The 24,239-nt window shown below is 48.4% G+C and overlaps 10 protein-coding genes across 10 annotated transcripts; 5 read left to right on the top strand and 5 right to left on the bottom strand.

Moving 5' to 3' along the window:
• Positions 1–2: 2 nt before the first annotated feature.
• E1B28_000709 (uncharacterized protein) lies at positions 3–758 on the bottom strand (the record flags this gene model as incomplete). Its single annotated transcript, XM_043146571.1, has 5 exons — positions 3–235; positions 290–435; positions 487–540; positions 594–672; positions 731–758. 5 exons carry the CDS (start codon positions 756–758, stop codon positions 3–5), a joined length of 540 nt encoding a protein of 179 aa, XP_043015274.1.
• A 41-nt stretch (positions 759–799) lies between these two features.
• On the bottom strand, positions 800–3,784 carry E1B28_000708 (uncharacterized protein). The gene is made up of 6 exons (XM_043146570.1): positions 3,280–3,784; positions 2,777–3,230; positions 2,635–2,724; positions 1,962–2,581; positions 922–1,897; positions 800–864 (listed from the first exon to the last, which is right to left on the bottom strand). The coding sequence occupies exons 1-5, from the start codon at positions 3,343–3,345 to the stop codon at positions 1,256–1,258; spliced, it is 1,872 nt and encodes a 623-aa protein (XP_043015273.1). The 5' UTR covers positions 3,346–3,784; the 3' UTR covers positions 800–864; positions 922–1,255.
• A 24-nt stretch (positions 3,785–3,808) lies between these two features.
• E1B28_000707 (uncharacterized protein) lies at positions 3,809–5,204 on the top strand. Its single transcript, XM_043146569.1, has 5 exons — positions 3,809–3,940; positions 4,002–4,190; positions 4,248–4,296; positions 4,355–4,462; positions 4,520–5,204. Exons 1-5 carry the CDS (start codon positions 3,824–3,826, stop codon positions 5,050–5,052), a joined length of 996 nt encoding a protein of 331 aa, XP_043015272.1. The 5' UTR covers positions 3,809–3,823; the 3' UTR covers positions 5,053–5,204.
• Positions 5,191–6,275, bottom strand: E1B28_000706 (uncharacterized protein). Its single transcript, XM_043146568.1, has 4 exons — positions 6,028–6,275; positions 5,883–5,973; positions 5,621–5,822; positions 5,191–5,561 (listed from the first exon to the last, which is right to left on the bottom strand). Exons 1-4 carry the CDS (start codon positions 6,083–6,085, stop codon positions 5,445–5,447), a joined length of 468 nt encoding a protein of 155 aa, XP_043015271.1. The 5' UTR covers positions 6,086–6,275; the 3' UTR covers positions 5,191–5,444.
• Positions 6,276–6,729: 454 nt separating this feature from the next.
• Positions 6,730–9,920, top strand: E1B28_000705 (uncharacterized protein; the record flags this gene model as incomplete). Its single annotated transcript, XM_043146567.1, has 12 exons — positions 6,730–7,037; positions 7,108–7,194; positions 7,257–7,404; positions 7,464–7,675; positions 7,727–7,974; positions 8,032–8,262; positions 8,332–8,791; positions 8,852–8,959; positions 9,010–9,569; positions 9,623–9,706; positions 9,752–9,770; positions 9,826–9,920. The coding sequence occupies exons 1-12, from the start codon at positions 6,809–6,811 to the stop codon at positions 9,918–9,920; spliced, it is 2,481 nt and encodes an 826-aa protein (XP_043015270.1). The 5' UTR covers positions 6,730–6,808.
• A 17-nt stretch (positions 9,921–9,937) lies between these two features.
• E1B28_000704 (putative secondary metabolism biosynthetic enzyme) lies at positions 9,938–10,865 on the bottom strand (the record flags this gene model as incomplete). Its single annotated transcript, XM_043146566.1, has 4 exons — positions 9,938–9,962; positions 10,013–10,350; positions 10,408–10,726; positions 10,779–10,865. 4 exons carry the CDS (start codon positions 10,863–10,865, stop codon positions 9,948–9,950), a joined length of 759 nt encoding a protein of 252 aa, XP_043015269.1. The 3' UTR covers positions 9,938–9,947.
• A 303-nt stretch (positions 10,866–11,168) lies between these two features.
• Positions 11,169–18,375, top strand: E1B28_000703 (Type I Iterative PKS). Its single transcript, XM_043146565.1, has 9 exons — positions 11,169–11,246; positions 11,306–12,093; positions 12,145–12,744; positions 12,798–13,128; positions 13,183–13,367; positions 13,420–14,645; positions 14,706–17,695; positions 17,750–18,198; positions 18,267–18,375. Exons 2-9 carry the CDS (start codon positions 11,479–11,481, stop codon positions 18,324–18,326), a joined length of 6,456 nt encoding a protein of 2,151 aa, XP_043015268.1. The 5' UTR covers positions 11,169–11,246; positions 11,306–11,478; the 3' UTR covers positions 18,327–18,375.
• A 436-nt stretch (positions 18,376–18,811) lies between these two features.
• On the top strand, positions 18,812–21,485 carry E1B28_000702 (uncharacterized protein). Its single transcript, XM_043146564.1, has 9 exons — positions 18,812–19,074; positions 19,134–19,343; positions 19,396–19,590; positions 19,638–19,705; positions 19,757–19,897; positions 19,948–20,357; positions 20,414–20,615; positions 20,667–21,291; positions 21,356–21,485. Exons 1-8 carry the CDS (start codon positions 18,892–18,894, stop codon positions 20,977–20,979), a joined length of 1,722 nt encoding a protein of 573 aa, XP_043015267.1. The 5' UTR covers positions 18,812–18,891; the 3' UTR covers positions 20,980–21,291; positions 21,356–21,485.
• E1B28_000701 (uncharacterized protein) lies at positions 21,144–22,860 on the top strand (the record flags this gene model as incomplete). Its single annotated transcript, XM_043146563.1, has 11 exons — positions 21,144–21,291; positions 21,356–21,526; positions 21,589–21,656; positions 21,722–21,729; positions 21,795–21,855; positions 21,908–22,007; positions 22,079–22,302; positions 22,351–22,449; positions 22,508–22,598; positions 22,652–22,671; positions 22,708–22,860. 11 exons carry the CDS (start codon positions 21,144–21,146, stop codon positions 22,798–22,800), a joined length of 1,083 nt encoding a protein of 360 aa, XP_043015266.1. The 3' UTR covers positions 22,801–22,860.
• Positions 22,861–22,987: 127 nt separating this feature from the next.
• E1B28_000700 (uncharacterized protein) lies at positions 22,988–24,160 on the bottom strand (the record flags this gene model as incomplete). The annotated part of the gene is made up of 5 exons (XM_043146562.1): positions 22,988–23,310; positions 23,367–23,397; positions 23,449–23,868; positions 23,920–24,041; positions 24,097–24,160. The coding sequence occupies 5 exons, from the start codon at positions 24,158–24,160 to the stop codon at positions 22,988–22,990; spliced, it is 960 nt and encodes a 319-aa protein (XP_043015265.1).
• Between the last annotated feature and the right edge of the window lie 79 nt (positions 24,161–24,239).

The following is a 24,239-nucleotide window of genomic DNA, read 5'->3' as shown; positions in this document are numbered from 1 at the left end:
CTTCAGTGAGGTCTCGGTTCCTCGGGAAATGATTTTGAAGTAGCGAGAGGAAAGGATCCAGGCATGCCTGCATCATCAGGATTGCTAGTAGCGAATGCATTTCCAGTAGGAATGACGGGCTCGCTTTCATGCAGTCGGGGGCGAGGACTAGGTGGGCAGGACCGTTGCTTGCGGTCGCTGTCCGGTGAAATGTATTCGCCAGGTCGACCATGGCCAAGGATAACAGCGGGGTCAGCTATTGAAAGCTTGAGAGAGCGGAGTACAACAATGAATGAGAGTTTGGACTGACGGGGAATGATGATTTTCTCTCCTGGTTCAACATTTTTCGACTTGAGCGCTGGTGGCTCTTTGCCCTCGGCTTCAGCTGCTCTTTTTCGTATCTTTCGTCTATAACGTTTTCTGATATAGATGAAGAGTCCGATAAGCCAAGCTAATCTAATTGTAGGCTGAGAATTCTGTTCAGAATTTAGCGGTCGAACTACGCACCCCATAACACTACCACATATCGACCCTGCAATGATTGGTGTTTTCGCTTTCTGCCTACGAAGCGCTTAAGGATATTATCAAGGCAGCAAGGTAGAGGTCAAAAATACCCATGTAATGAGGCTGCTTCAGAGGATGAAGCTGCATATACTTTGAACGGGACTGTCGAGGATGGCTGAGGGAATGGATCTGCCCGGTTTATGGCTTCAATTATCAAGTTGAGAGAGTAGCGTAACCACCTCCATACCTGGGTCGATATAGTGAACAGGAGACATTGGGGAGTATGTTGGAGCTGGGAGCTACATAAGCGTCCTAAATAAACGTTTTACTACGGATAGCGTAATAAATGAATGACGTAACCGAGCTGCACTGCCACACGTGCTGCAAAGCACGTTCGAATTCAGTGATCTCGATAACGACGAGGTAGATGTGTCCTACCTTTGACAATTCCTACGGTACGCAGTATAGACTTGTTTTTCTTACCAGCCCGCTGGGCCCCCATGGTCTAACGCCTCCAAAGAGGGGCGGTTAGAGCGTGTAATAACTTATCTATCTTCAGGAACTTATTTCGGGGAGCCAAGGTTTTTTGTTCAGGGAGCTAAATATGCTGGAAGCACCATGAAAACAGAAATAGGCTTTCGTCAAACCCACTCCGCAACCCTGCCTTCGTTTCGTAAGAGCTCCTAAAAATATGGACCATCCAGTTCTAGTAATGCGATCCGTAGTCAAAGACTGTACAGCTGATATAAACATTATCTAGTGAATAATAATATCAACTCGTCTGGGAAGAGACAGTAAAAGTGGGAATATACTGTCTAATCTGCTCTGGAACAAGTTCCTTTGGTAATCGTGCAATAGTGTCTAAAGGTGCCCTCTTCGCAAGAGCCAATAGGTTGAGGCGAATGTGTCGCATGTTAGCATCCTCGCCGCCTTCCTCCGATCCACTTTTCCCGCCAGATGCTGAAGCTAGCTTGCGGCTATTCTCAAGAATTGCTCGAGAGACATAGGATAGGACCCGATCCATTCTGACGGTGGGCGGTTGACCGTCTGCATCCATCACGTCTTTGTCACTCTCCTCCAGATTCTTTCCTACCCATTCCTCATCACTGAGGAACAATTCGTCTGGAGATTGGATAAGAGAAGACATATCAATTTTATGAAATCGTATCTGCTGTAACGCTAGTAACGCCTGTGTGGCCACCGGATAGACGTGCATGGATTTCGCTACTTGTGAGGTGACTTTGTCGACCTTGAGACGACCGAGGTTTTTGGGACGAGTGAGAAGTCTCATGCATCGCGGCGTTTCACGGAGCAATGAATGTCGAGTCTCCGTCAGTGGGTCGACCACATTTCGTTCTGCAAAGGCAGCCAAATGGAATCCTGAAACGTCGCTCACAGTTGCGGATGAGATATCCTATGACGAAAAATTCGAGTTCAGGTCTCTGTTTGCATATCCATCACACGGAGAAACCAAATACCTCAGGAGGAGTCAAAAATTCTGCGACACTTCTCACATAAGCCAGACCGCTAGACCCGCCATACACGACGTCCCGGATGTAACTCTCTCCCTCAATCGCACGATTGACGCTCCAATAATGTTGCAAAGGGGAAATCGCGATATTCTTTTCGGGTGGGCGATTCACCAGTTCAGGGTCCAAACTATCGCGAAGTAAACTGAACGTTCCTTCTTCCTCATCTTTGAATGTGCCTCGCCGTTTCATCTCCTCTGCAATCTCCGCCGCCAAAATTGCAAAGGATCCAAAGTCAGTGGTGTGAGCTTCTCGGCCAACTTTCCAATCTGACTCATCGTTTTCATCTCGCTCTTCGTCCCGGTCCTTGGCTCGACCTCGGTTATTGGCATTTCGTTGAATGTTCCAATAGCGAAACTTAGTCGATCGCTCGCTTGGAAGGTCGCTGATTGGAGGACGATCCCAAGAAAGGTTGACGGCCGTAGGGAACTGGGCAAGTGGTTGTGGGGTTTGAGAGTGAGAAGGGTAATGATCATTAGTTGGCAGTAGGGGAGGGTAAAGTGGGGAAAGGTAAGGGCGTGTACGGGTATCCGGCACCAGAGCAGAGAGTACAGGGAAAGGTTCTTCCACTTGGGTAAAAGTTGAACAGGAATGGGATCTTCCTATTGAAATCAAGACTCACTTTCAAAATAATCCAGACTTCCATCGGGACGTAAAGGAGGGCCCTCCTTTTCAACCCTTAGTCTTTCCTTCTTAGTTTTGTAACGCTTGCCTTAGATGAGACTCATTAGAGTCGGTTATTACTGACACACATGGGAAATCACCTTTAAGTTTCAACGCGAGCATAGTCTTCGCCCAGTCTGAACCAGCGGGAAAAGCTCCGAGTCCTTCTTTTGAACCGGGTAGCCTGCCTTCAGCGTCAATAGTTTCGGTAGAAGGTTTTGCGGCAGGAAGAGAAGGAACGTTGGCAGCTTTCCGGTAAGGTTGTCGAGTACTTCGTCTGGAGGTTTGTGTTGAAGGCCCCGGAGTACCCGACATGTCTGGCGGCCCTGGCGTATCAATATCCATTGGGTCGATATATTCCTCAATGGCTTGATGATCGGGCTCTTCGTCTTTCTCGACTTCGATATTCCAATCGGTTTCGTACTGAATCACGGTGGCAGAGGCTTTAGCGATATGATCCAGTCCCCAAGTCTCAATTCGCTGAGCCTCAGTGTGATAAATGGTACCAGGAGGATTGAAAGCTTTCGCATTATTAACCACCAGTCGAAAGTCATCCTGTAAACCCTGTTAGTAGCGATAATTACGGAGGGAAGAAAAACCTTACAGCGAACTCCTCGAGTGACCGGTACCTGCCACGGGCAACTTTATTCGACATTGTACCAAAATCCATAGGAAATTTCACGATGTCAGTGTAACCCGGCACTTGGCTGATATCGACCGGCTGAAGGAAGAAAGCATAATCATCTTTTCTGTGATACCCAAACGTGTTCAGATCCAGGCCCAAAAGGGTCGTATTGAAAGTGAAGATAGTCCTCACTTCTTGATCTGCGCAATAAGTTTTGTCAAAACTTCTTTCAGTGGCTTGAGTTTCAATGGACGAAACGCTTTTTTCTCCTGGAGTGGTGTACCATATCTGGAGGTTGAGGCTTTGCCCTTTGATTTCTTAGAGGCTTTTGCAGCTTTGAGAGATTTGAGAGAGGGTAAGACGAGAGTAATTCCTGAGCCGGTTGGCTTTGTAGCTGGTGGGTCTATAGGGGAATCTGGTTGGCTGTCGATGTCGTCTAAAGAAACTGTGCTGAACTCGTCGTCCATGAAAAGTGAAATCCGTGACTGCCTTACATAATACCAGTTCCCGCGGAGAGTCCGTCATGTTACCCCAAGAAATCATTGCAAAGCTTCCCTCGCAGTACGAAAAAGCATTAGCTTCTGGAGATCTCTTCTTCTTTCCCTCGAGTGTTCATCACCATTATGAATCCGGTGTCGAAGTGAATCGTTTTCTGCTATAGCCTTTTCGGAGCTGCCGTTTGACACCGCCTGCTACTCTAGTACGAAATAAGACTATGTCCCGCTCTTCAGAAGAAACCGCAACTTCCACCTCCCGACTTCAGCTCTACTGTCGAAACTCCCAAGAATGACTCGAAACCGTTCGATCCTTTTGCGCCGCCCTACAATACGGGACTTTTCGTAGGGTATCTACGTGATCAAAGGCAAGATGAAGAAGAATATGTTATACTAGTATGTCTTGATTCATTCCCGAAAGAAAAGAACTCTCATCGGTTCTATTCGATCTAGTTAAATAAATACTGCGTGGTTCCTGAGCATTTTCTCCTCGTCACCAAAGGTCGGAATTTGGTCTCGCTCAGACGTGGTATTGTCATTTATCCTTGACCATGATCTAGAATTTCGTTTGCAATCATCACCTCCAACACCTGATGACTTGTTTAATGCGTACGCTTTGATAGTCGCTGCGCGAAAAAAGCTTAAAAACGTGATTGCCTTCTACAATTGTGAGTAAGAGAGAAAGTGTTCTCAGAATTAGTACACCCAACCCACTTTTTGTTCAGGTGGCGAACTGAGTGGTGCCAGTCAAGCCCATAAGCACTTACAACTCATAGAAATTGAAGGCGACGGACCACCCATAGAGGCCATCGCTCGTCAAATCCACCTCGAAACGCCAGATAAACCTTTCTCCGTCACACGTTTACCATATGCCAATCATGTCGTTCGTTTTCCCTCCAATCTCGCGACCTCCAAGCCCGAAGTAGTAGAAGGACTCCTCACACAATCATTTGTATCTCTGATGGACCTGGCGATATCTTCCATCCGTTATGACGTCGACTACCCCAGCGGAAAAGCATCGTATAATGTGATATTAACTCTTGAACATATGCACATTATCCCGAGGCAGACAGACATTTACACCCTGGATACAGGAAGTACGCTGAACATCAATTCTTTAGGCTTCGCTGGGATGTTCTTGGTGAAGAGTGACGAAGAACTGGAGGCGGTAAAGAAGGAGGGGGTGACGAAGATTCTGAGGGCAGTAGGTGTGGGGAATGTGCACGATGAGCAAGTCAAGGGGGTGACGGAAGACTGAGAGGTAAGTGTAATACCATGACCGTAAGTACAGTACAGCCCCTGTATCATGATCAGGAACGGTAAGTAGACCTCCATCATACACACTAATAGGAGCCGTACGTAACGGGACAGTTCGAATGATGTGGACGCGGTTGCTATCCTCATGGTCGATCTCATCAAATCCGAAACTCTGGAATTCTCATCGTCGTAACCAGAGCGCAGCTCACATTTCTACGAGAATAATGTACAAGAGAATCCGTAGAAAAGTGAACCTGTCCCTCATTCTACAAGAACTAAAGAATGGAAAGATGAAACCAGTTCATCAAGCCGTCATCATCCAACTCCAACTACAGAAGCAACAGTCACAGAACTACAAGACTTGGACGGCTGAGTGGAAGGAGAGACCACTAATCAGGCCCGTCCACCCTTGCCCCTGTTATCCTTCGCTTCTTCCATTGTCTCTCCGAGTATAATTGCGCGCGCATAAGACCCTGCGGCGATGAGAGACCAAAGGGCGGAATTCGTCCCCTGCCAACCAACAGTCAGTCACAAACAAAATCATACGGCGGGTGTAAATCCAAGCCCACCTGGTAAAACAAGAGAGTCAAGAACGACTGGAATAACAACAGTACAATCTTGAGAGCAAAACTACGATGAATTGATAGTGATTTCAGTTGCGGTAGGGGATATTCCAGTGCAAGCATGAAAAGTCCGACAATCATGGCGAAAATCTGGATGATGGGATTCTTTACGATGAGAGTGATGAACACCGCAGCTCCAGGAGCTGGTCTAGAAAGAATAAAGAGGTAAATTTCCGTATAGAATGATTCATGAACAATTACAACGTACTGAAGTCCTCCTGGATCACGGAGAGTACCACCAATGAAGTCCCAAAAGAATTTACGGAAATAAATGCCATAGAATCCAGACCACACAGCATCTGTTAGTGTTTCTTGAGACCTTTGGAAAGGTCAGAGTCAACTGTGCGACTCACAGAGACTGGCTGTGATAGAGACGTATCGCGCAAAGTCATGCCACACAAGGTTGCCCATTGTTTACGAGTCCAGGAAAAGGTTGCGATAGGTAAACTAGGAGCCTGCTCGAATCGAAAAGACGAGAGAAAAAGGTTTGCGACGGAGGAAAGAAGGAACAGTGAAGAAAACGGCGAATAACGAGCACAGCTCAAGGAGAAAGAGAGAGGGACGAGAGGCGACAGATATACGAATAGGGTTGAGTTGGCAAACACAGCTTGATCGGACTTTGAATCTCAAATCATGAATATATATTAAACAGATTATGCGAAACCTTTTCGTACAAATAGTCCATATGTAGAAGTTGAGCGGCAAAAGTACTACAATAATATTATTATTATAACAGGTTTTAAACGTAGCGCATACTGATTATGGCCTTTCTGAATTCTATAAACACTGGGGGCATTTTGACGTCATCTCTCGGTATGTGGAGTAAATCACTTACCTTTTCACGTCGAAGTTGGGAATGCAAAGATGTGCACCTACAGTCTGAAAGGGTATTGGAGCGTTTGTTCTGGCAAGGATCAACGTTTGATATCGAAGGCTTCGACATCTTACACAATTCAGTTCCCTTCATTGTAAGAGTTGTTGTGCCTTTGGCCACAAAATTAATGATAACGGTTTCCAAAAGTACGTAAAATGGCAGTGTAAAACAAGCTGGCGCACGGACCAGCTGCTTGACACCATCGAGGCTAGTCACGGCTTGTCTTCAACCGCGCGTTGGCTCTGCACAATATCCTTCAGATGCCCATCAAGGTTTCGAAAAGCACGGCGAAGCCTTCTACTTCGCGAGATATCATCTCAACCGGGCCTAAAGAAGTCGTATCCTCCAAAAAAAGTGGTAGTGCGACCATAAGGCCTACCACAGAACGAGCTCTGGTCCTTCGCAATGGAAAGCATGGAGCCAGAGGCACGGGGGAGGTCGTATTGACAGGGAAAATGACGGGTAGCGAGAAATTAGATCTTTTAGCTGGTCTGTTATCGTTTCTCTCTCGTTTTGTGTTCAAGGGATGATCGTTCACTTACACTTATCGTTCATGAAGAGGACTTGGTTGAAAAAGCTCAAACAGCTCTCAGAGCGCCTTTTCGAATCGAAGAATGTGTAGAAATAGCAATTTCCCAATTCAATGGTTCGTACTCATCACATCAACCACTCTCTTCGTTCTGGTCCAAAATACGAGAAAATGAACAGAGTTCATCGACGACGTTCGAAATCTCAAAGATCCTGATCTTTTCTATGGTGTTATTGAGGAGGAGCTGAAAGCTCGTGCACCTCAGACCAAGAACGCCCCAGACCACACTCGCGATCCAACCTATCTCGCCTCGGTTGTCTCTGACAGGTAGCTTTCTCCCATATGTCCATAATCGGCTAAGGGAACTTTCCGGTTTACACCCCTAGGATCCATAATTCCTACATGATTGCCTCTGCCTGGAAGCTCGTTGCCGATAGTCTGTGCGAGTTGGAAGAAGATGGGTTGTCCAATAAACAGGTTGTTCAGCAACTCAGCAACAATCAGGAACTACGATCTCGTTACCTTGCCTTGTACGATGTGATTGACACCTTGGTCAAACTCAACCAGACCAAATTTGCGGTCCTCGCTACAACCACACGTAAGATTCCTTTTTTCGAAGGGCCGCAAGTCACTGATCCAGACTCTACAGGGCACTACGCACCCTATTTCAAAGAGACCATCGCAGATAACGGAACGAAGAAAGTATTTTTTGATTGGCTGAAAGCAAGGGAAGCCTGCCGATCATTTCTGGACTGTATCATTATCGAGTTATGTTTCCCTAACGGGACATATCCTCAAAACGTATTATACGCTATTCTTCACGAGGCTGTCAAAGAAGCCCCGAAGGAAGCTCGGCGATTTCCACAAGCGCTGTGGGATGCGGTCGGAGATCTCGCAGTAAGATTTTTCTCTGTTGTGGTCTATGTTTCTTGCGTTGAATGATTAGCTATACAGGTTTGTGTCCAGTTAAGAGATCTCATTGAGACGCCTCTCCTTTCACCCAATGCTCAACCATGGAAAAATGAGGAGAAAAAAATGCCTCTTGATTACGATCAATGGGTGGATGCTCAGTTGTATTCCGAAGGTGCCGCGGAAAAGCACGCTAGCTTTAAGGATGCCATCTATCCTTTGGAAAGGACGAAAAAGGCGGAAGTCTTAGCCAATATGTGGAAGTATGTCAACGCGGTGGGTATATCTATATATATATTACTCGACCTAGCTGACAAAGGCCTTCTATCTCAATGATCTCTTTAGAATTATAAATCCACCTCTGGGAAAGACATCGATACACTTTGGAATCTGACGCAAGCGATAAAACCGACGCCGAGATGGCATCCCTTCCCAATCTTTGCTGGAGCCGACTCGGATATTGATGACGACGCACCCGCTTCAAATATCAACAAACGAGGGAAAAAGGGGATGCTGGCTATCACGAACAGCGTGGAGAGCGATGACTCGATGCCACCGCTGCACTCTGTTTCAGACACTGAAGAGTCGGAGGATGATTTTGGTGATAGCGACGATAGTGACTCTGATGACGGTCTGGACGACGACGAAAGTGGGTATGACACTGACCAGGAGGACGAGCTCAGGGAGCTTTATAAAGAGGCTATGGACGCCGTTCATGCTGTCGACTGGAACAATCCTGAAGACCAGGCGGATACCGACTATCGAGAGGGCAATCCATTCTTGAAGTTGCTTGGTTCTCTGAGAGGTATTCCGACCGTCTTTCTTTTTTTTTTGGAAAGGATTTATTGAGATATCTTTTGTAAAGGTCGCATGTTCCAAAGCAGCACGAAGCTCAAGGCCACTCCGGCTGGTAAGACTGGCCCTCTGGCTCTTTCCAAAAAGGCAAAGAAAAAGGCGGCTGCGGCGGCTGAGGGTACGTTTAATACGAGTTAATTTACAGACGGAAACTGATGTTGAGAGCAGGTTCTACAAGTCTCGCGACCACGATTGAAGAAGTGGAGGATGAAGATGAAGTTCGTTCAAGCAAGAAGAAGAAGAAGAAGAAACCCAAGAAGAAGAAGAAAGCTAGTGGCACTGGGGGTCAAGACCAGGAGGAGGGTGAAGAGGTTTCTGTGGAAGTCCCTGCAGCAGAGGTTCCCAAGGCCAAAACACCTGCACCACCACCACCACCGAAACCGGTGCCAAGTGCGAATCAGTCGACGACGTCGTTCATGCCTCCATTGGAACAGGTCCCGACGGCTCAGTCGGCTCATTCGTATATCAAGTCTGAGAAGTTGGATGCTCCAAAGGGAAAACTCAAGTCGCGACCAGACCATGCGTCATTATTCTCCAAACCGAAAGGTGTTCTTGCGAGACTTGGAGTGGGTCAAGAGGAGAAGGAAACGCCTCAGGACAAGAAGGAGAAGAGAAGTTTCTTTATAAATCTGCGCAAGAAAACTCGAGGGTACATGCATCAAATCTTGCACACGGCGGAAGATGATACGAAGGGAAGCGCTGGTATGAAATGGGAAACATTCGTAAAGGTATCACTGGTATTGGTTTTTAATTTTATTTCTTATATACTGAAGATTTGAAGGTAATGGAACAAGTTGGATTTGAAGTGAATCCTTCGACTGCCGGTTCGAGCGTACGATTCACGCCGAGGAATGGGAAAGACAACGTGAGCTTTTTTTACCTTGGTTGATTGTTACTGACGGTATGGCAGCCAATCTCATTCCATAAACGTGGGCCGTTTTTAAACCGAGGGACAGTTTCGATCATCACTGACTTGACCAACAGCTCACCCTGACAGCACGATTCCGCCCAAGTTGCTGAAGCAATACAGCAAGAGGCTTAGAGACCATTACGGCTGGGTACCTGAAGATTTGGAATGAATGTTTTGGGTGTAAATACATATGTATTCAGACAACGAAACCCTGATTTCGGATGAGCGACGAATGGAAGAAGTTGACGATGAGGGACTTACGCCGTTGACAAGGATATTTTGGCCGTTGATCCAGCCTGCTTCGGGATTACAAAGGAAGGCGATGATAGGTGCAATCTCGTCGGGATGGCCGAGTCGTTTGTGGGGATTCTGCGCAGCGATAAACTGGATAACGGATTCTGGCTTTCCGTTCCTGAACAAGGTGGTATCTGTGGGACCGGGAGAGACTGTGTTTACGGTGATACCCTTGCCTCCCAAGTCTTTGGCAAGGACCCTGGACATCTGCTCGACGGCACCCTTGGAAGCGAGGTAAACGAGGGCGTTGGGTAAGACACCGGAAGCCTTTGTGAGTGATGAGGAAAAGAGTATGATACGGCCACCTGGAAGATGAAGATGTTCATCATTTCATGTGTGATTGGGCGAGAGAGGAGGCTCACCTGGAGCGGGAAGTAAAGGGATCGCTTCCTTGATCATGAACAAGGGTGTCCTGACATTGATGTTCATGTGATGATCGAAAAAGTCTTCATCGACGTCGTTCATGACTTTGCTGCCCATAAGGCCAGCACTTAGAATAAGAAAATCGATTCTGCCCAGTTGTTTTACGGTTTCGTGGAGGACGCGTTTGCCCTCGTCAAGGGTGGTGACATCCCCTTGGATAATGACAGCTTTGCCCTTTTTTCCAGCGTTGATTTCGTCGGCTACCTCGGAGGCGGCATCTGCACTGGTAGCATAGTTGATGACGACATTTGCACCGTCCTAAGGTGCAATAAGAACAAGAATGAGGAATTGAAATTGAATGGGTGTCTACCTGAGCAAGTCGTTTTGCGATGGATGCTCCGATGGACCGAGACGAACCAGTGACGAGCGCGACTTTTCCCGCTAGCGGGAGGGCCATTGATGGTGGGTACATGCAACTTGCATTCAACCATTCTTTTATACCGGGTTTCAAGTGGGTGTCGGCGTTGTTTCGGATTTACAGCAAGAGTGTCTGTCTACGGGCGCCAAGCTGCGAAGTGGAAGCTGACACCAGCAAAACCTCATGCACATGGTGGACCACCCACTACCCTCCCGACACCATTCATCCACCATCACAAATGGGTAGTTTTCTACCTCTGCGATGCACGTGGTATGGTCCCATGAGATCCCGTGGGATTGGTCATGCACGGTCCACCGACTTAGTTCCTTTTCTAGCGTCCATTGTCGAGTAGTTTCCATTTCTACACGACGCCAATTTCAAATGGACAGTCAAAGACAGATCGCCACTGCCCTAAGACAGGTGAACAGATTACAGTTCGCTATTTGATATGTACTCTGATAGTCCAATCCCTTGTTCAGGGCCCATTCAGCTGTCTAGCTCGGCTGAGGTCATGTACCCCTCAGAGATCCTGATTATACCCAACTACCCAACGTTCGTTAGCCCGTATGACATGCACAGACTGCACGCTGGGACAGCTACTTAGGCCTATATATTCATCCATTCTTTCAAGGTCTACCACCTCACCGCCGATATGACTCCTTCCTCTCAAATCATCAGTGTCCCTGTCTTTGCAGGACACGGCACCAATGCAATCGCCTCTCGTGCCTTACGTGATCAGGCCGTACACGATGCCTCCAATCCAGCTGCCGCCTTTCTCCTGAGCGCTTGCTACGATGCTTTCCAGCAAGAGAGTGCTTCATTGCCGTCCGAGGTTCTCGACATTCCATCCTTTACTTCTCCTCAGGACTTTCTCAATTCCATTGTTTGTGATCCACCAGTGAACAACGCCCTTCTCTCTAGTCTTTCCCTCTTTCTCGTCCAAGTCCTGCGGTATTACGCCCATGTCGAAGCCTCCTCTACTCCCTTTTCCCATCATCTAACTACCAATTCAAATCACGGTCTTGGGCTCCTCGGATTCTCTTCTGGAATTCTCCCAGCATGCGCAGTTGCCTGTTCTCCCGATAGGTTGTCTTTCATCAGACATACCGTTCAAATCTTCCGCTTCGCCTTCTGGCTCGGCTTACGTTGCCACCAATATACCAACGATGACTTATCACACTGTAAAACACGTCGTTCATGGAGTCGTGTCGTTATAGGCATACCAGTCTCAGAACTCACATCAACTTTGGATGCGTTTAACGCAAAGGTATGCTATCACTCTATTTGCAATTTTACTAGAGTTCTCAAACTTTCCTAGACCCCAACAGTCTATCTCACGGCCATCACTAACGACACTACCATGACGGTATCTGGGCCTCCGGAGATCCTGGACACATTCGTAGATCTCTTGCGCCCTTCGTGTCGCATTCTCACTCTACCGGTCGATACACTCTACCATGCTCCCATTCACAAGGACGGTGTCCGCAAGCAGGTCCTTGCAGACGTCGAGCGACGCAACATCAAATTCCCTACCACCGATGACCTCTGCTTTCCTCTACGCTCGACCTTTACCGGGGAGATCATCGACGTCTCCTGTTCCCTCTTGGAAGCGGTCACCGATATGATTCTGACTCAACCGGTAAATTGGGATAAAGTTACGAGTAGTCTATTTCAAGCTTTCCCAGGAGATGTTCCTGTTTCCCTCCTCAATTTCGGTCCTGGAACCGGCCTTGCTCGTAACATGGCAAAATCTTTGCCTCTAACCACGACAGTCGACCTCTCCCAAGTACCGTCCTTGCCCTCGGACGACGGGCGTGTACCCATTGCCATCGTGGGTATGGCCATCAACATGCCTGGAGCTCCAGACGTGGCCAAGTTGTGGAAGGTGCTTGAAGAGGGCATAAATACAGTGTCCGAGGTTGGTCAACTCGTCCCCTTTTACATGGTGTAATAAAACTGACTCTTGAAAAGGTTCCAATGGAACGTTTCAATGTATCCGAATACAATCGTCCCTCGGACAAGGCCTCAAAACGCGCTATGAAAGCTCACACAGGAAATTTCATTGCCGATCCGAGCTTGTTCGATGCTCACTTTTTCCGGATTTCTCCCCGAGAGGCAAAGAGCATGGATCCTCAACAACGTATTTTGTTGCACACCGCTTACGAGGCGCTCGAAAATGCCGGTTACGTCCCGGATGCCACCCCCACTTTCCAGAAAGATACCTTTGGATGCTATGTTGGAGTCGCAACCGATGACTACATTCAGAACCTTCGGGATGAAATAGACGTCTACTACAGCACTGGTACGTTCCCTTACGCCTTTCTATCTGTTTCGAAGTGATTGATCCTCCCAATAGGCACCCTTCGCGCTTTCCTGAGCGGACGTATATCATATGCCATGGGTTGGAGCGGCCCATCCATCGTTATCGACACTGCTTGTTCCTCGTCTATGGTTTCATTATACCAGGCGTGCCGAGCATTGTCCAACAATGATTGCAATGCAGCGATTGCTGGAGGTGTCAATATCATTACCAGTCCCGATGTAAGTGCCAAAGAACAATAATCAAGAGCACCCCCACTCAATTTGTTAATAGATGATGATCGGATTAGACCGTGGACACTTCTTGAGTCCGACCGGACAATGCAAAGCGTTTGACGCATCAGCAGATGGATACTCACGCTCTGAGGGATGTGGGCTGTTCGTCCTCAAGCGACTCTCTGATGCCATCGCCGAAAACGACAATATCCTTGGCGTTATACGTGGGATCGAAGTAAACCAGTCAGGCAACGCTCACTCCATCACGCATCCACACGCGCCCACTCAAGTCAAATTGTTCGGAAAGCTGTTGGACAAAGCAGGCGTTGACAGTCATCGCGTTAACGTCATTGAGGCGCACGGCACAGGGACTCAAGCCGGTGATCCTAACGAGCTGGAGAGCATCCGGAGGACATTTTGCATCGGTCGTCCGAAATCGAACCCTTTGCACATCACCTCTATCAAAGCCAATATCGGCCATCTTGAAGCTGCTAGTGGTGCTGCTGGCCTGGCCAAGCTCCTTCTCATGCTCCGGCATAAGACTATCCCACGGTTGATTTCTCTAAAGAATCTCAACCCGCTCATTGCACCGCTAGATACGGATACCACCGTAATTGATACCGTCGCATCGCAATGGGAGCCTTCGGAGCCGGGTATTGCGCGACTTTCCATGTTGAACAACTTTGGTGCGGCTGGGTCCAATGGTGCTCTCCTTCTGGAAGAATATTCCCAGGCTCCTCGGGAAAGTTCTACTCCCTCAACTGCACTTCCGTTCTGTCTTTCTGCCAAGGATGCGCGTGCATTGGAGGCACTCAGGCAACGTTATGTCGACTACCTAAAGCTCCCAGAAAACGAGAATGTGGATCTCGGCAATCTGGCATACACCATGACGGCCCGTCGTCAGATCTATTCGTCGCGGCTGGCCATCACTGCGTCTACCCGTCAGGAGTTGATAGATAAGCTACAACAGGCAGTTCCGGCTCAGACAACGTCATCAGCAGATGTTGGCGTCGCGTTTGTTTTCTCTGGACAAGGAGGGCAGTATGTCGGGATGGGCGCTGACCTTTACAAAACTTGCCCTCTGTTCAAGAGACATCTTGACGAATGTCGTGATATCCTTCTTCGAATGGGATTCAATGATATCTTATCCGTCATTTTACCGTCCGGCGTTGAAAGTGGCGATGAGTTTGAGGTTTATCAAACTGCCGTGTTTTCCTTGGAGTACTCGTTGGCGCAACTCTGGATGTCATGGGGCCTCAAGCCCAAAGCAGTTATCGGACACAGGTAAGCACAGGTCCGTCTACGTCGTTATTCCGAGGGCTGATTTTTATGATTGGAATGCAGCCTTGGTGAATATGCAGCTTTGGTCATCGCAGGCGTGCTGAGTCTCCGAAGTGCTCTATTCATAGTTGCATCTCGGGTAAGACTCATGCTTCGGACGTGCGCCCTCGGGACCACCGGAATGATAGCGGTCAATATTGATCCTCCCAAGATGGCTGAAGTCCTTGCGTCATCAGCGGATTTCGACTGCCTGAGCATTGCCTGTTACAACAGTGTGTCGGACTGTGTCGTTGCTGGTCCACATGGCCAACTCAAATCTCTAAAGGCACGCCTGGACAGCGAATTGCGTTTCAAGAATACAATCCTGAATGTTCCGTTTGGCTATCATTCACCCGCCATGAAACCCCTGGTGCGGGAACTTGATGCTGTCGCAGAGACCATCAGACTCAGTCCCCCAACCATTCCCATCGTCTCCAATGTATTTGGCAGCTTGATAGAGCCGAGAGATTCGGCTGTGTTCACACACACCTACTTTTCCCGCCACTGTGTGGAACCCGTCAGGTTCTCCGAAGGGTTCGCAATGCTCTTGGCCGATGCTGAGCTTTCTTCTAGTATTTGGATTGAGATTGGACCCCATCCAACGACTTTGCCCATGATGAAAGCGTGTCCAGCTCTACCCAAGAACGTGCGCCTGCTTCCGTCCTTGAGGAAACAGCAAGATCCATGGACTGTTCTGTCCTCCTCATTGTGTTCCCTGTTCTTGGAAACTTCTCATGTCATGTGGCGTGACGTCTACAATCATTTGGGACATGTCACTTGTGTTGACCTTCCATCATATCCTTTCGCTCCATCCAAGTTTTGGGTCGCCTTCAGAGACAATCAGCCTAAAATTGAATTGCCAGCTGAGGTACCAGGTTCAGATGACTTGGTGTCTGAATTCTCGTTGCTTCGTTCATGGGTCCAGCGTCCCTCGCCTGCCAACGGCAATCTGGCCATCTTTGACGTACCCATAAGCTCATTGGCTAAACTCATCACTGGACACATGGTCGGAGACTATCCTCTATGTCCCGCATCGGTTTACCATGAACTCGCGATGGCTGCGATTCGACTTTCGACGGAAGAAAGGCACACTGATCGTCATATAGTTTTGCGGGACATCGATTACGCGAAACCACTTGTGTACGCCAAGGAAGATGCGAGAAGCGTTCGAACCTCGATATCTCTGGACAATGGAACCTTCTCCGTTTTCTCCGTTGTACCTGGCGAATCTACTGAGCAAACACATTGTAATGGCAAGTTCGTTTGGGAGAGTACAAGAAAGGCCTCGCAAAAGTTCCTGCAGTACATACCTGTGCTCAACCGAGAGATCGCGGCTGTTGATACCAACGAGGAAGCAGAACTGTTCTCGGCGCGCACAGCGTATGAGATTATATTCCCTCGGGTTGTTCATTACTCCAAGCAGTATCATTCGATGCGGTCGTTGACCGTACACCCTTCGGGTATGGATGCTCATGCGACGATCAAAGTTCCTCATGCAGAGACTCCAGGGAAGTACGTCGTCCACCCAGTTTTTATGGACACCCTTTTGCATGTCGCAGGGTTCGTTGCAAACATGCAAGCGAGCACGACAGAAGCTTATATTTGCAGTCAAGTCGACTGCGTGAAGATATTGCCCGAAGTAGTAGATTACGATGCGACGTACGAAGTTTTCTGCCGCAATGCTTGGTTGCCGGAGGACGGTCTCATTCTCGCTGACGCTTATGCGGTCACTTCCGGCTCTCGTCCACAGATCGTTGCTCATCTCAAGCGCATGCACTTTCGCAAGGTTCGTCTTGCAAGCTTGAAACGTGCTTTGAATCTGGTCCAAGGAGGCGGTACGCAACCGCATCCTTCAAGTGCCACTGTGCCTGCTCCGATCGCACAAAGGAGTGCCGCTCCGCCTTCTCGAGGAATGGACGTTGTGAATCAAGTCCGGATGGCGGTAGCTGAAACTTGTGACCTTCCGATCTCTACGATCGAGGTCACCTCTGATCTCTCTTCCCTCGGCGTGGACTCCCTTATGAGCATTGAGATCCTCAGTCGGTTGCAAACGCTGTTCCCGGCTGCGCAGCTTGACGCACACGCCTTTGCATCCTTACATACGATAACGGAGATTGCTGCTGAGGTAGCCTCTAAGGGAGGCTTGGCTACAGAACAAGCTTGTGCACCTATTGCGCCTATTGTGCCTATCGTGAGCGAAGAGGACATTCTGGAATCAGTTCGAAAAGCCGTAGCGGATACCTGCGATCTCCCCGTTACAGCGATCGATGACTCTGCGGACCTTGCCTCCCTTGGCGTCGACTCCTTGATGAGGATAGAAATTTTTAGTCGACTACAGTCACTCTTTGCAAACACGGAGCTCGATGTACATGTGCTATCAAGTTTATCCACTGTACAAGAAATCGTGGCCGAAGTAAGATCTAAGAGAAACCCCTCCTCCTCTCCCGCTACTTCCACATTCTCAAGTCCACGGTCCTGCAAAACTGTCATTGGCGAAGAGACTGTCGCTGATTGCTCAAACGTGAAGACCGTGATTGCAGATATCCTTGGAATTGATGCCCAAGAATTTAGTGATGATACGAATCTGGAATGTCTTGGGCTCGACTCGTTAAGTTCGATCGAAGTGATGCAAGCAGCCCAGAACACTCTTTCCGTATCACTTCCGCAAGACCTTTTCGCTGCCCATCGGACGGTTCGAGATCTCAACGACTTTGTTCTTAGCAAACAGCATTGCCCCCTTTCTGGGGCGCTAACGAAGGCGCTCCAGCTTGATCAAATGCCCTTACCGCTTCTTCAAGTTAGTGGAAGCGCAACGCCTTTGTTTCTCATACACGACGGTAGTGGGCTTGTCAACTACTATGGCCGAATGCGAATGACAGATATCAAGCGGAGCGTATGGGGAATCTTCAATCCCAATTTTGCTACATCAGCACCGTGGGATGACCTGCAATCGATGGCGGCTGAGTATGCATCAGTCATCTCACAGTCGACAAAAGGAGATGTTCTTATAGGTGGTACGTATTTTTTTTTTTGCAACTACATATATTGTTACTCAATCATTTGAACAGGGTGGTCTTTCGGTGGTGTTGTGGCTTACGAAGCGGCCCGCCAACTTATGCGGATGAAGAATGGCCGTCGCGTAAGGGGAGTTGTGCTGATTGACTCCCCGAGCCCAGTCAATCACGTTCCGCTCTCTTCTTCTCTCATAGACGTCGTCGTGAATTTGGACCAGCGACTTTCAAAATCAGAAGTTGCCCGACTCGTAAAGGCACAGTTCCAAATGAATTCGGCGATTCTTGGAAAATACCAACCGTCGACCGACGGCCCTCATCCTTCCCTTGTTCTCCTCAGATCGTCTGAGGGGTTGAAACTGAAAGAAGACATGGAAATACCGACATGGTTGAGTGATCGGAGCGACGCTCGCGAAGCTGTTGCTGGCTGGCAGCAGCTCGTAGGCACTGAAGTGAGAGTGATGGATATACCAGGGAACCACTTTGAGCCGTTTAGTGAAGCTAATGTATGTCCATGTTGTATGGTTTGCTTTTTTGACTTCGTTGACATTTCTTTCTTTTTTTTTTGCATCAGATTCCTTTGGTCTCTCAACGAGTCGCGGCTGCCTGCGAGTATCTCGAAAGTTTGGAATGATTATTGGAACACGTTTTTATCATGTACCAAGATAGAATATCAGTAGATTCTGATAATTTAACTTATGTCTTGTTTCCTGTCCTTGATTGCCCGCTAGGAACAGGGCAGCGTGAGAAAATGACATAAGAACAACAAGCAGCCAATCAGAATGCATTTGCTGGGCGCCAAGAGTAGTATCCCGTGACCTGCTCCGAGGCTATTTCTCTCAGTCTCTTCGATGTTCATGAGTGTTCATGGGTATCAAAAACGCAGCAAATCCCGGATCTACAACTACCAGCGTACCGCCCCACGTGGCCAGACAACCACAGCCTCAAGGCAACTATCATCCAAGTTGAGTAAGTCGTATTCTGAACAGAAACGTCTCTCACTAGTGCTTTGACATTCGAGTTTATTACTTAGACTTCATCGGAATCGCTACCTACAATCAACCATGTGGATTACCCACGACGTCTGTCGTGACATTGATATGCATCCACGCAGACCCGCAAACCCACGCTCATCCGATAAGCATCACGTGATTCATGTGATTCACCAAGGCTAACCTCCAGCTATAAATCATCGATGTATGCTGGCAAAAGGCCGAGCAACACCCATGGTCATCATCTTCATCGCTATTTCCTTCACTCTCGTGGTCGTTGTTCATCACGTTCACCTGTCAATCGCTGACAGAAAACTGCCTCCTGGTCCCCGCCGTCTTCCAATAGTCGGCAACTTGCTTCATGTACCGACACTGCGGCCTTATCCGCAGGTAAGTAACTTACGTCCACTGACGCCAAGCTCAGAGTAACCAAGCAACACGGTGATCAGTTTCGAAAATGGGCCAGACAGTATGGACCCATATTTTCCCTCCGTCTCGGTCCACAAACAATGATTGTCCTCAACTCTGCGGAAGTCGCGCACGAGATCCTGGACAACAGGGCCAGAAAATACTCGAGCCGTGCACCCCCCCATGTCGCACACGATATTATGAGCGATGGACAGCGTCTGGTGTTTCTCCCGTATGACAAAGAATGGAAGGTCTGTCAGCGCTTTTGGGTGGAATTAGAAATAAGATTAATCAAGTCACAAGGCTGCGAAGAAATCTATGCAGGCCCTGTTTACAACCGCCAAGATCAGAGAGATGCGACGCACCCAGGAACTGGAATCCCGCGTTCTGTTGTATGACCTGTTGTGCCATCGCCAACAAAGCCTTTCGGCCGATTTCACCGAGTTTGTCGGCGACGGCGTCCCAGATAGGCACTGGTTTGCCATTATTCGGCGCTATGTGGGTCCAGCATCCCTCGCTCAATAGACGCGCTGATTGGACCTTAGACCACAAGCGTTGTCATGACGGCCACTTACGGAAACCGTGTCAACCGTGTCGTTGATAATCCACACTTGTAAAGTAATCTTCTCCTTTTTTGGCAAACAGCCCTTCTCACTTCTACCAGGCACAAGATATATGACGTTTTGGCCAACTTTGCTCATGTTGGCCAACCAGGAAATTACCTGGCAGATGCTTTCCCCATCTTTCGCAAGCTGCCCGACTGGCTCGCCCCATGGCGTGTAGCAGCCCGCAAAATGCACGAATGGTCAGTACTGAGTCAGTCACCAGTTCTTCCTTAATGCTAACTACTCACAGGGAAATGGAACTCTGGGGTGGCCTCCTCCAACGCTGCAAAAATGAATTAAGAGCTGGGAAAGAGCACGTAACAAACTACGTCTCAACCTATCTCCGCCAGCGTATAGACTCTACCGGGATTGAAGACGCTCCTGGTAAAGGCATTCTCCCCAATGGCCATCTAACAGACAAACTCCTCGCCTATACGGCCGGTACCATTCTTGAGGCCGGTTCAGACACGACCGCGAGTACCATGCAGAGCTTTATCTTATTCATGGTCACCCATCCATACGTCTTGAGGACCCTCCGCGAGGAGATCGACAGAGTCGTTGGCCAGTCGAGGATGCCCGGCTTTGAGGACGAGGGCAACCTGCCATATCTAGTCGCTTGTATCAAGGAAACACTACGGAGGAGACCTCCTACCATCATGGGTGAGTTGAATAATTGTTAAACTCCTTGCACGTGATGAACCTACATTTCCTCCAAGGCATTCCCCATTCATCCGACGAGGAAGATTACTACGACGGCTACCTCATCCCCAAAAATTCTACAGTCGTCGGTAACGTTTGGGCCATCCATATGGACCCCGTCGCTTATCCCAATCCATTTGCGTACGACCCAGAACGCTTCCTCGACGATGCCAGATGCAACAAGTGGAACAGTGGTCCTGATCACAAGGATCGAGACCAGTACGTCGTTCTTTTCAACTCGCCTTACCTGTACTCTTGACCCGGTACTAGTTTCGTCTTTGGTTGGGGTCGTCGCTTCTGTGTAGGTCAGAATGTAGCCCAAGATTCCCTCTTCCTCGTCCTTGCTCGCATCATTTGGGCATTCGACCTTCAAGTCCCCCGTGACCCCACCTCCGGAAATCCCCTCGTTCCCGATATCAACGACGAAGAGGCCACTTTTACCACCGGTTTTGTCAGTGTGCCCAAAATATATCCTGTCGCCTTTGTTCCCAGAACGGAGGAGAAAGCAAAGATGATCATCAAGTCGTTTGAACAGGCACAGGAGGAGTGGGAGATATTAGGTCTGGATAGGGATCAGCGTTGACACGGTTGTAAAAACTATTCTAATGGTCAGGCGGGATCGTCGCCATCTTGCGGCGCGGTTTCCGGTCCTTTCTGCATTTTTCCCAACCTTCTACCAAAGTTAACCCGGGCCTGCTACATAAATCCTGAAATTTGAAACCATGATTTCACCGGAATTCTCGAGAAATGATTCTCTTCGGACGTCTTGCGCCCTTGGCCATCGCACTCTCACTCTTGACACCTCTCGTCAGTGCCCTAACTTATCATGGAGCCGATTACTCTTCCTTGATTAACCTCGAAAAGAGTGGTCGCACGTACAAAGACAGTGGCAGTAGTACGTTATACCCTTGAACTACTACGACGATAGTACTAGGTACAAATTCTCTTCCCGAGTCTAGCTGCCAAATTCGACGCTATCCTTGCTAAACACGGAACCAATCTCGCACGAATCCGTATTTGGACCAGCTCCAGCGATGCCAATTACGATCTGAATTATGGAATACAACTGGCAAAAAGGGCAAAGGCGCTTGGGATGAAGTTGTTAATTGATTTGCACTACAGCGACACTTGTGAGTTACTGGCTCGCTTACCTGCGATTTCATTTATTTTATGCCTCATTTATCGCGGTAAGGGGCCGACCCTGGTCATCAAGCAATCCCATCTGGTTGGCCTACGGATTTGAGCGGATTGAACAGCAAGGTTTTTGTCATTTTCCTTCATAATTTAGCTACTTTGCGACTGGTCTTGCTTTGACGCTATGACAGATCTACACGTACGTTATTGATGGCATACCCACCCCTCTCCTCCTCCGTCCTGATCTGACTTTTCTTGCTGTAGCTACACCAAAGATCTCGTCTCCACTTTCTCAGCCCAAGGTGTCCCTATTGACTTTATCCAGGTGTGTGCCATAAAGGACATAAATGTATAAATGCCAACTCATTTCCACCTAGATTGGAAATGAGATCAACGATGGCATGTTATGGCCTACAGGACGTATCTCCGTTAATGGCTACTCCCCCCTCTCTCAGCTCCTTCATTCGGCAGCCAACGGTAAGTAACGTCCCTGGCGTTCACCACACCTCAGATTCGGAAACTATCTAAATGGGGGACCCAACGTACAGGTGTCCGAGATGCCTCTTCATCAGTCAAGATCATGGTTCACCTCGCTGACGGATGGAAAGGTTCTGCCGTATCCTCTTTTTATCAGCAAATTTTCCTCCCCGGTCAATTCGCTACATCTGACATCGATATCATGGGTTTCTCAATGTACCCGTTTTACAATACCGGCGCGACCCTCTCCGCCTTGAAATCGTCTCTTACAAGTTTGATCACCAAATACAATAAAGTGAGTCCGCTCCCTCCCCTTACTAACGCGGCCTTGAACTTCCCCTAGGACATCATGATCGTGGAAACTGACTGGGCCGTTTCTTGTCCTGGTGTAACAATGAGCGAGCCTTCAATTCCAATCAGCACTGACGGGCAGACTTCATGGGTTAGTACCATACTGATTAAGAAAAGCTCTCTGACGGTGAAATATATCTACAAATCAGGTATCTAAAATCCGAGATGTAGTCGCTGGCCTTCCAGGTGGCCATGGACTTGGCATTGTGTACTGGGAACCGGGATGGATTGGCAACGCTAGTAAGTTTATCAACGTTCTCTCAGAACGCCCTATTCTTAATCCAAGCACAAAGACTTGGGTTCAAGCTGTGCAGTAAGTTCCTTCTTACAGCCTCACGAGTGCGCTGAGAATATGAATATTCACCCACCACAGGACGCACTTCTAGTCGATGGCTCTGGAAACACTCGTTCATCCATCACCATGTTTTCTGCAGCCATGTAAAAAGTTTTTTTTAAAATTGTACACAAGCTAATTGCTACACTTCGTTTACATAAATACTTAAACATAAATACGGTTAAATAAATGTCAATGCAAGTGCGATGGTCCATTGTACAAAATGTAAATATATATAAGATAAATAAATAATAATTTGTCGGAGACTGGGAGGGTCTTTTTTTAAAAAAAAAAATTATTTTGCATAAGATGCACGAGCTCGTTTTCCTGGTGGCATTGGGACGTCCAGTTCATCACCAGAATCAGATGACACGCTGTAGCTCCTGCGAGAACCAGAGCTAGAGGTCGAACCACTGCTGTCCCGACGATAGTGCCAAAGCGATGGGGCGGCATTTCCAGGTTTTGGTGGGGACGCGCCACGGCGTGTGTGTGTGTGGCTATCGTTGCCTTCGTCTCCTGAGGTATCTTTGGAAGGTTGCGTGTGTACGCGGGCGTGTCGGCGCATGTTACTTAGAACACTGAAACTTCTGCCACAGCTTTCGACTGGACACCGAAAGGCTGAAACACATGATGTTAGTTCATGGAGCACCTTTTATTATGGCTAGACAACTAACGTTTTTCTCCCGTGTGACTGTTCAAGTGAATCTGCAAGAAAGAATGTGAATGATCATCAAAGGTTATACAGATTTGGATTACCTTTAGGCTACTAGGACGGTTAAATCCCTTACCACAATACCCACATTCGTACTTGGAGCCCGCGGGTAAACTTTGATCCATTATATGCAGATCGGTTTGGGAGCTCGATGATTCCTGGAAATCGTGATGCTTGTACGAGCTTCCCAGCGGCGGCGTATTGTCAGGATGGCGAGCATACAAGCGATGATCATGAACAGGAGGATACCGTGAGTCATAGGGTATTCCCGGATGATGCATCTGGTATCCGGCGGTCGGTGTGCGCTCCTGTGCTTGATGGATATAGGGAGAGGGCCCTGAATACGAAGGATGCGGGTACGTATATGCAACTTGTGAAGGATAGGTAGGTACACTGCGGGGAGTGGAGGGAGGTAAAGGTAAGGAGGGCCTTCGAACAGCGGATGTTGAGGTGTATGAGCTCCGCTAATTGAACGTGTAAGCGACATGCAATCCGATGGCTTTAATTTCACGTACCACGTCACCCAGATGATTAGGCGGGCCACGTTGGATTGACGAGACATCATCATCGACTCGGAGTCGAGCGAGTGTCAAAGAAGGTGATTCAGGGCGAGTCCTAGGGGGACTACGAAGTTCCTCTACGGCGAGGAACGTCAGTCGAAAACAAAGAATCAGAAAATATTGATAACTCACCCCGAAATACATCGCGGATGGAGGGAAGCGTAGGACGCGCACCACCGTTCCTTGAAGACGACATGATAGGATTCAGATTTTTGTGGCAACACGCGAGTCTAAATACCGCGAGCAAGCCGCATTGTCAAATGAGGTAGGGCCCC

Source organism: Marasmius oreades, chromosome 1 (genome assembly GCF_018924745.1).
Source record: "Marasmius oreades isolate 03SP1 chromosome 1, whole genome shotgun sequence".
Lineage (NCBI taxonomy): Eukaryota > Fungi > Basidiomycota > Agaricomycetes > Agaricales > Marasmiaceae > Marasmius > Marasmius oreades.
This window is presented reverse-complemented; position numbering and strand designations above follow the sequence as displayed.

Coding starts and splice junctions, on each gene's coding strand:
- E1B28_000708 (XM_043146570.1), bottom strand. CDS start 3,345: ATGGATTTTGGTACAATGTCGAATAAAGTTGCCCGTGGCAGGTACCGG. Junction 2,725..2,776: donor GCTCGCGTTGAAACTTAAAG/GTGATTTCCCAT, acceptor GTCTCATCTAAG/GCAAGCGTTACAAAACTAAG. Junction 1,898..1,961: donor AATTTTTGACTCCTCCTGAG/GTATTTGGTTTC, acceptor TTTTCGTCATAG/GATATCTCATCCGCAACTGT.
- E1B28_000707 (XM_043146569.1), top strand. CDS start 3,824: ATGTTACCCCAAGAAATCATTGCAAAGCTTCCCTCGCAGTACGAAAAA. Junction 3,941..4,001: donor ATTATGAATCCGGTGTCGAA/GTGAATCGTTTT, acceptor CTGCTACTCTAG/TACGAAATAAGACTATGTCC. Junction 4,297..4,354: donor TTTTCTCCTCGTCACCAAAG/GTCGGAATTTGG, acceptor ACCATGATCTAG/AATTTCGTTTGCAATCATCA.
- E1B28_000706 (XM_043146568.1), bottom strand. CDS start 6,085: ATGGGCAACCTTGTGTGGCATGACTTTGCGCGATACGTCTCTATCACA. Junction 5,974..6,027: donor CTCTATCACAGCCAGTCTCT/GTGAGTCGCACA, acceptor AAACACTAACAG/ATGCTGTGTGGTCTGGATTC. Junction 5,562..5,620: donor TGACTCTCTTGTTTTACCAG/GTGGGCTTGGAT, acceptor GTTGGTTGGCAG/GGGACGAATTCCGCCCTTTG.
- E1B28_000703 (XM_043146565.1), top strand. CDS start 11,479: ATGACTCCTTCCTCTCAAATCATCAGTGTCCCTGTCTTTGCAGGACAC. Junction 12,094..12,144: donor TGGATGCGTTTAACGCAAAG/GTATGCTATCAC, acceptor AAACTTTCCTAG/ACCCCAACAGTCTATCTCAC. Junction 14,646..14,705: donor AAAGCAGTTATCGGACACAG/GTAAGCACAGGT, acceptor ATTGGAATGCAG/CCTTGGTGAATATGCAGCTT.
- E1B28_000702 (XM_043146564.1), top strand. CDS start 18,892: ATGCTGGCAAAAGGCCGAGCAACACCCATGGTCATCATCTTCATCGCT. Junction 19,591..19,637: donor TTGCCATTATTCGGCGCTAT/GTGGGTCCAGCA, acceptor ATTGGACCTTAG/ACCACAAGCGTTGTCATGAC. Junction 19,898..19,947: donor GCCCGCAAAATGCACGAATG/GTCAGTACTGAG, acceptor AACTACTCACAG/GGAAATGGAACTCTGGGGTG.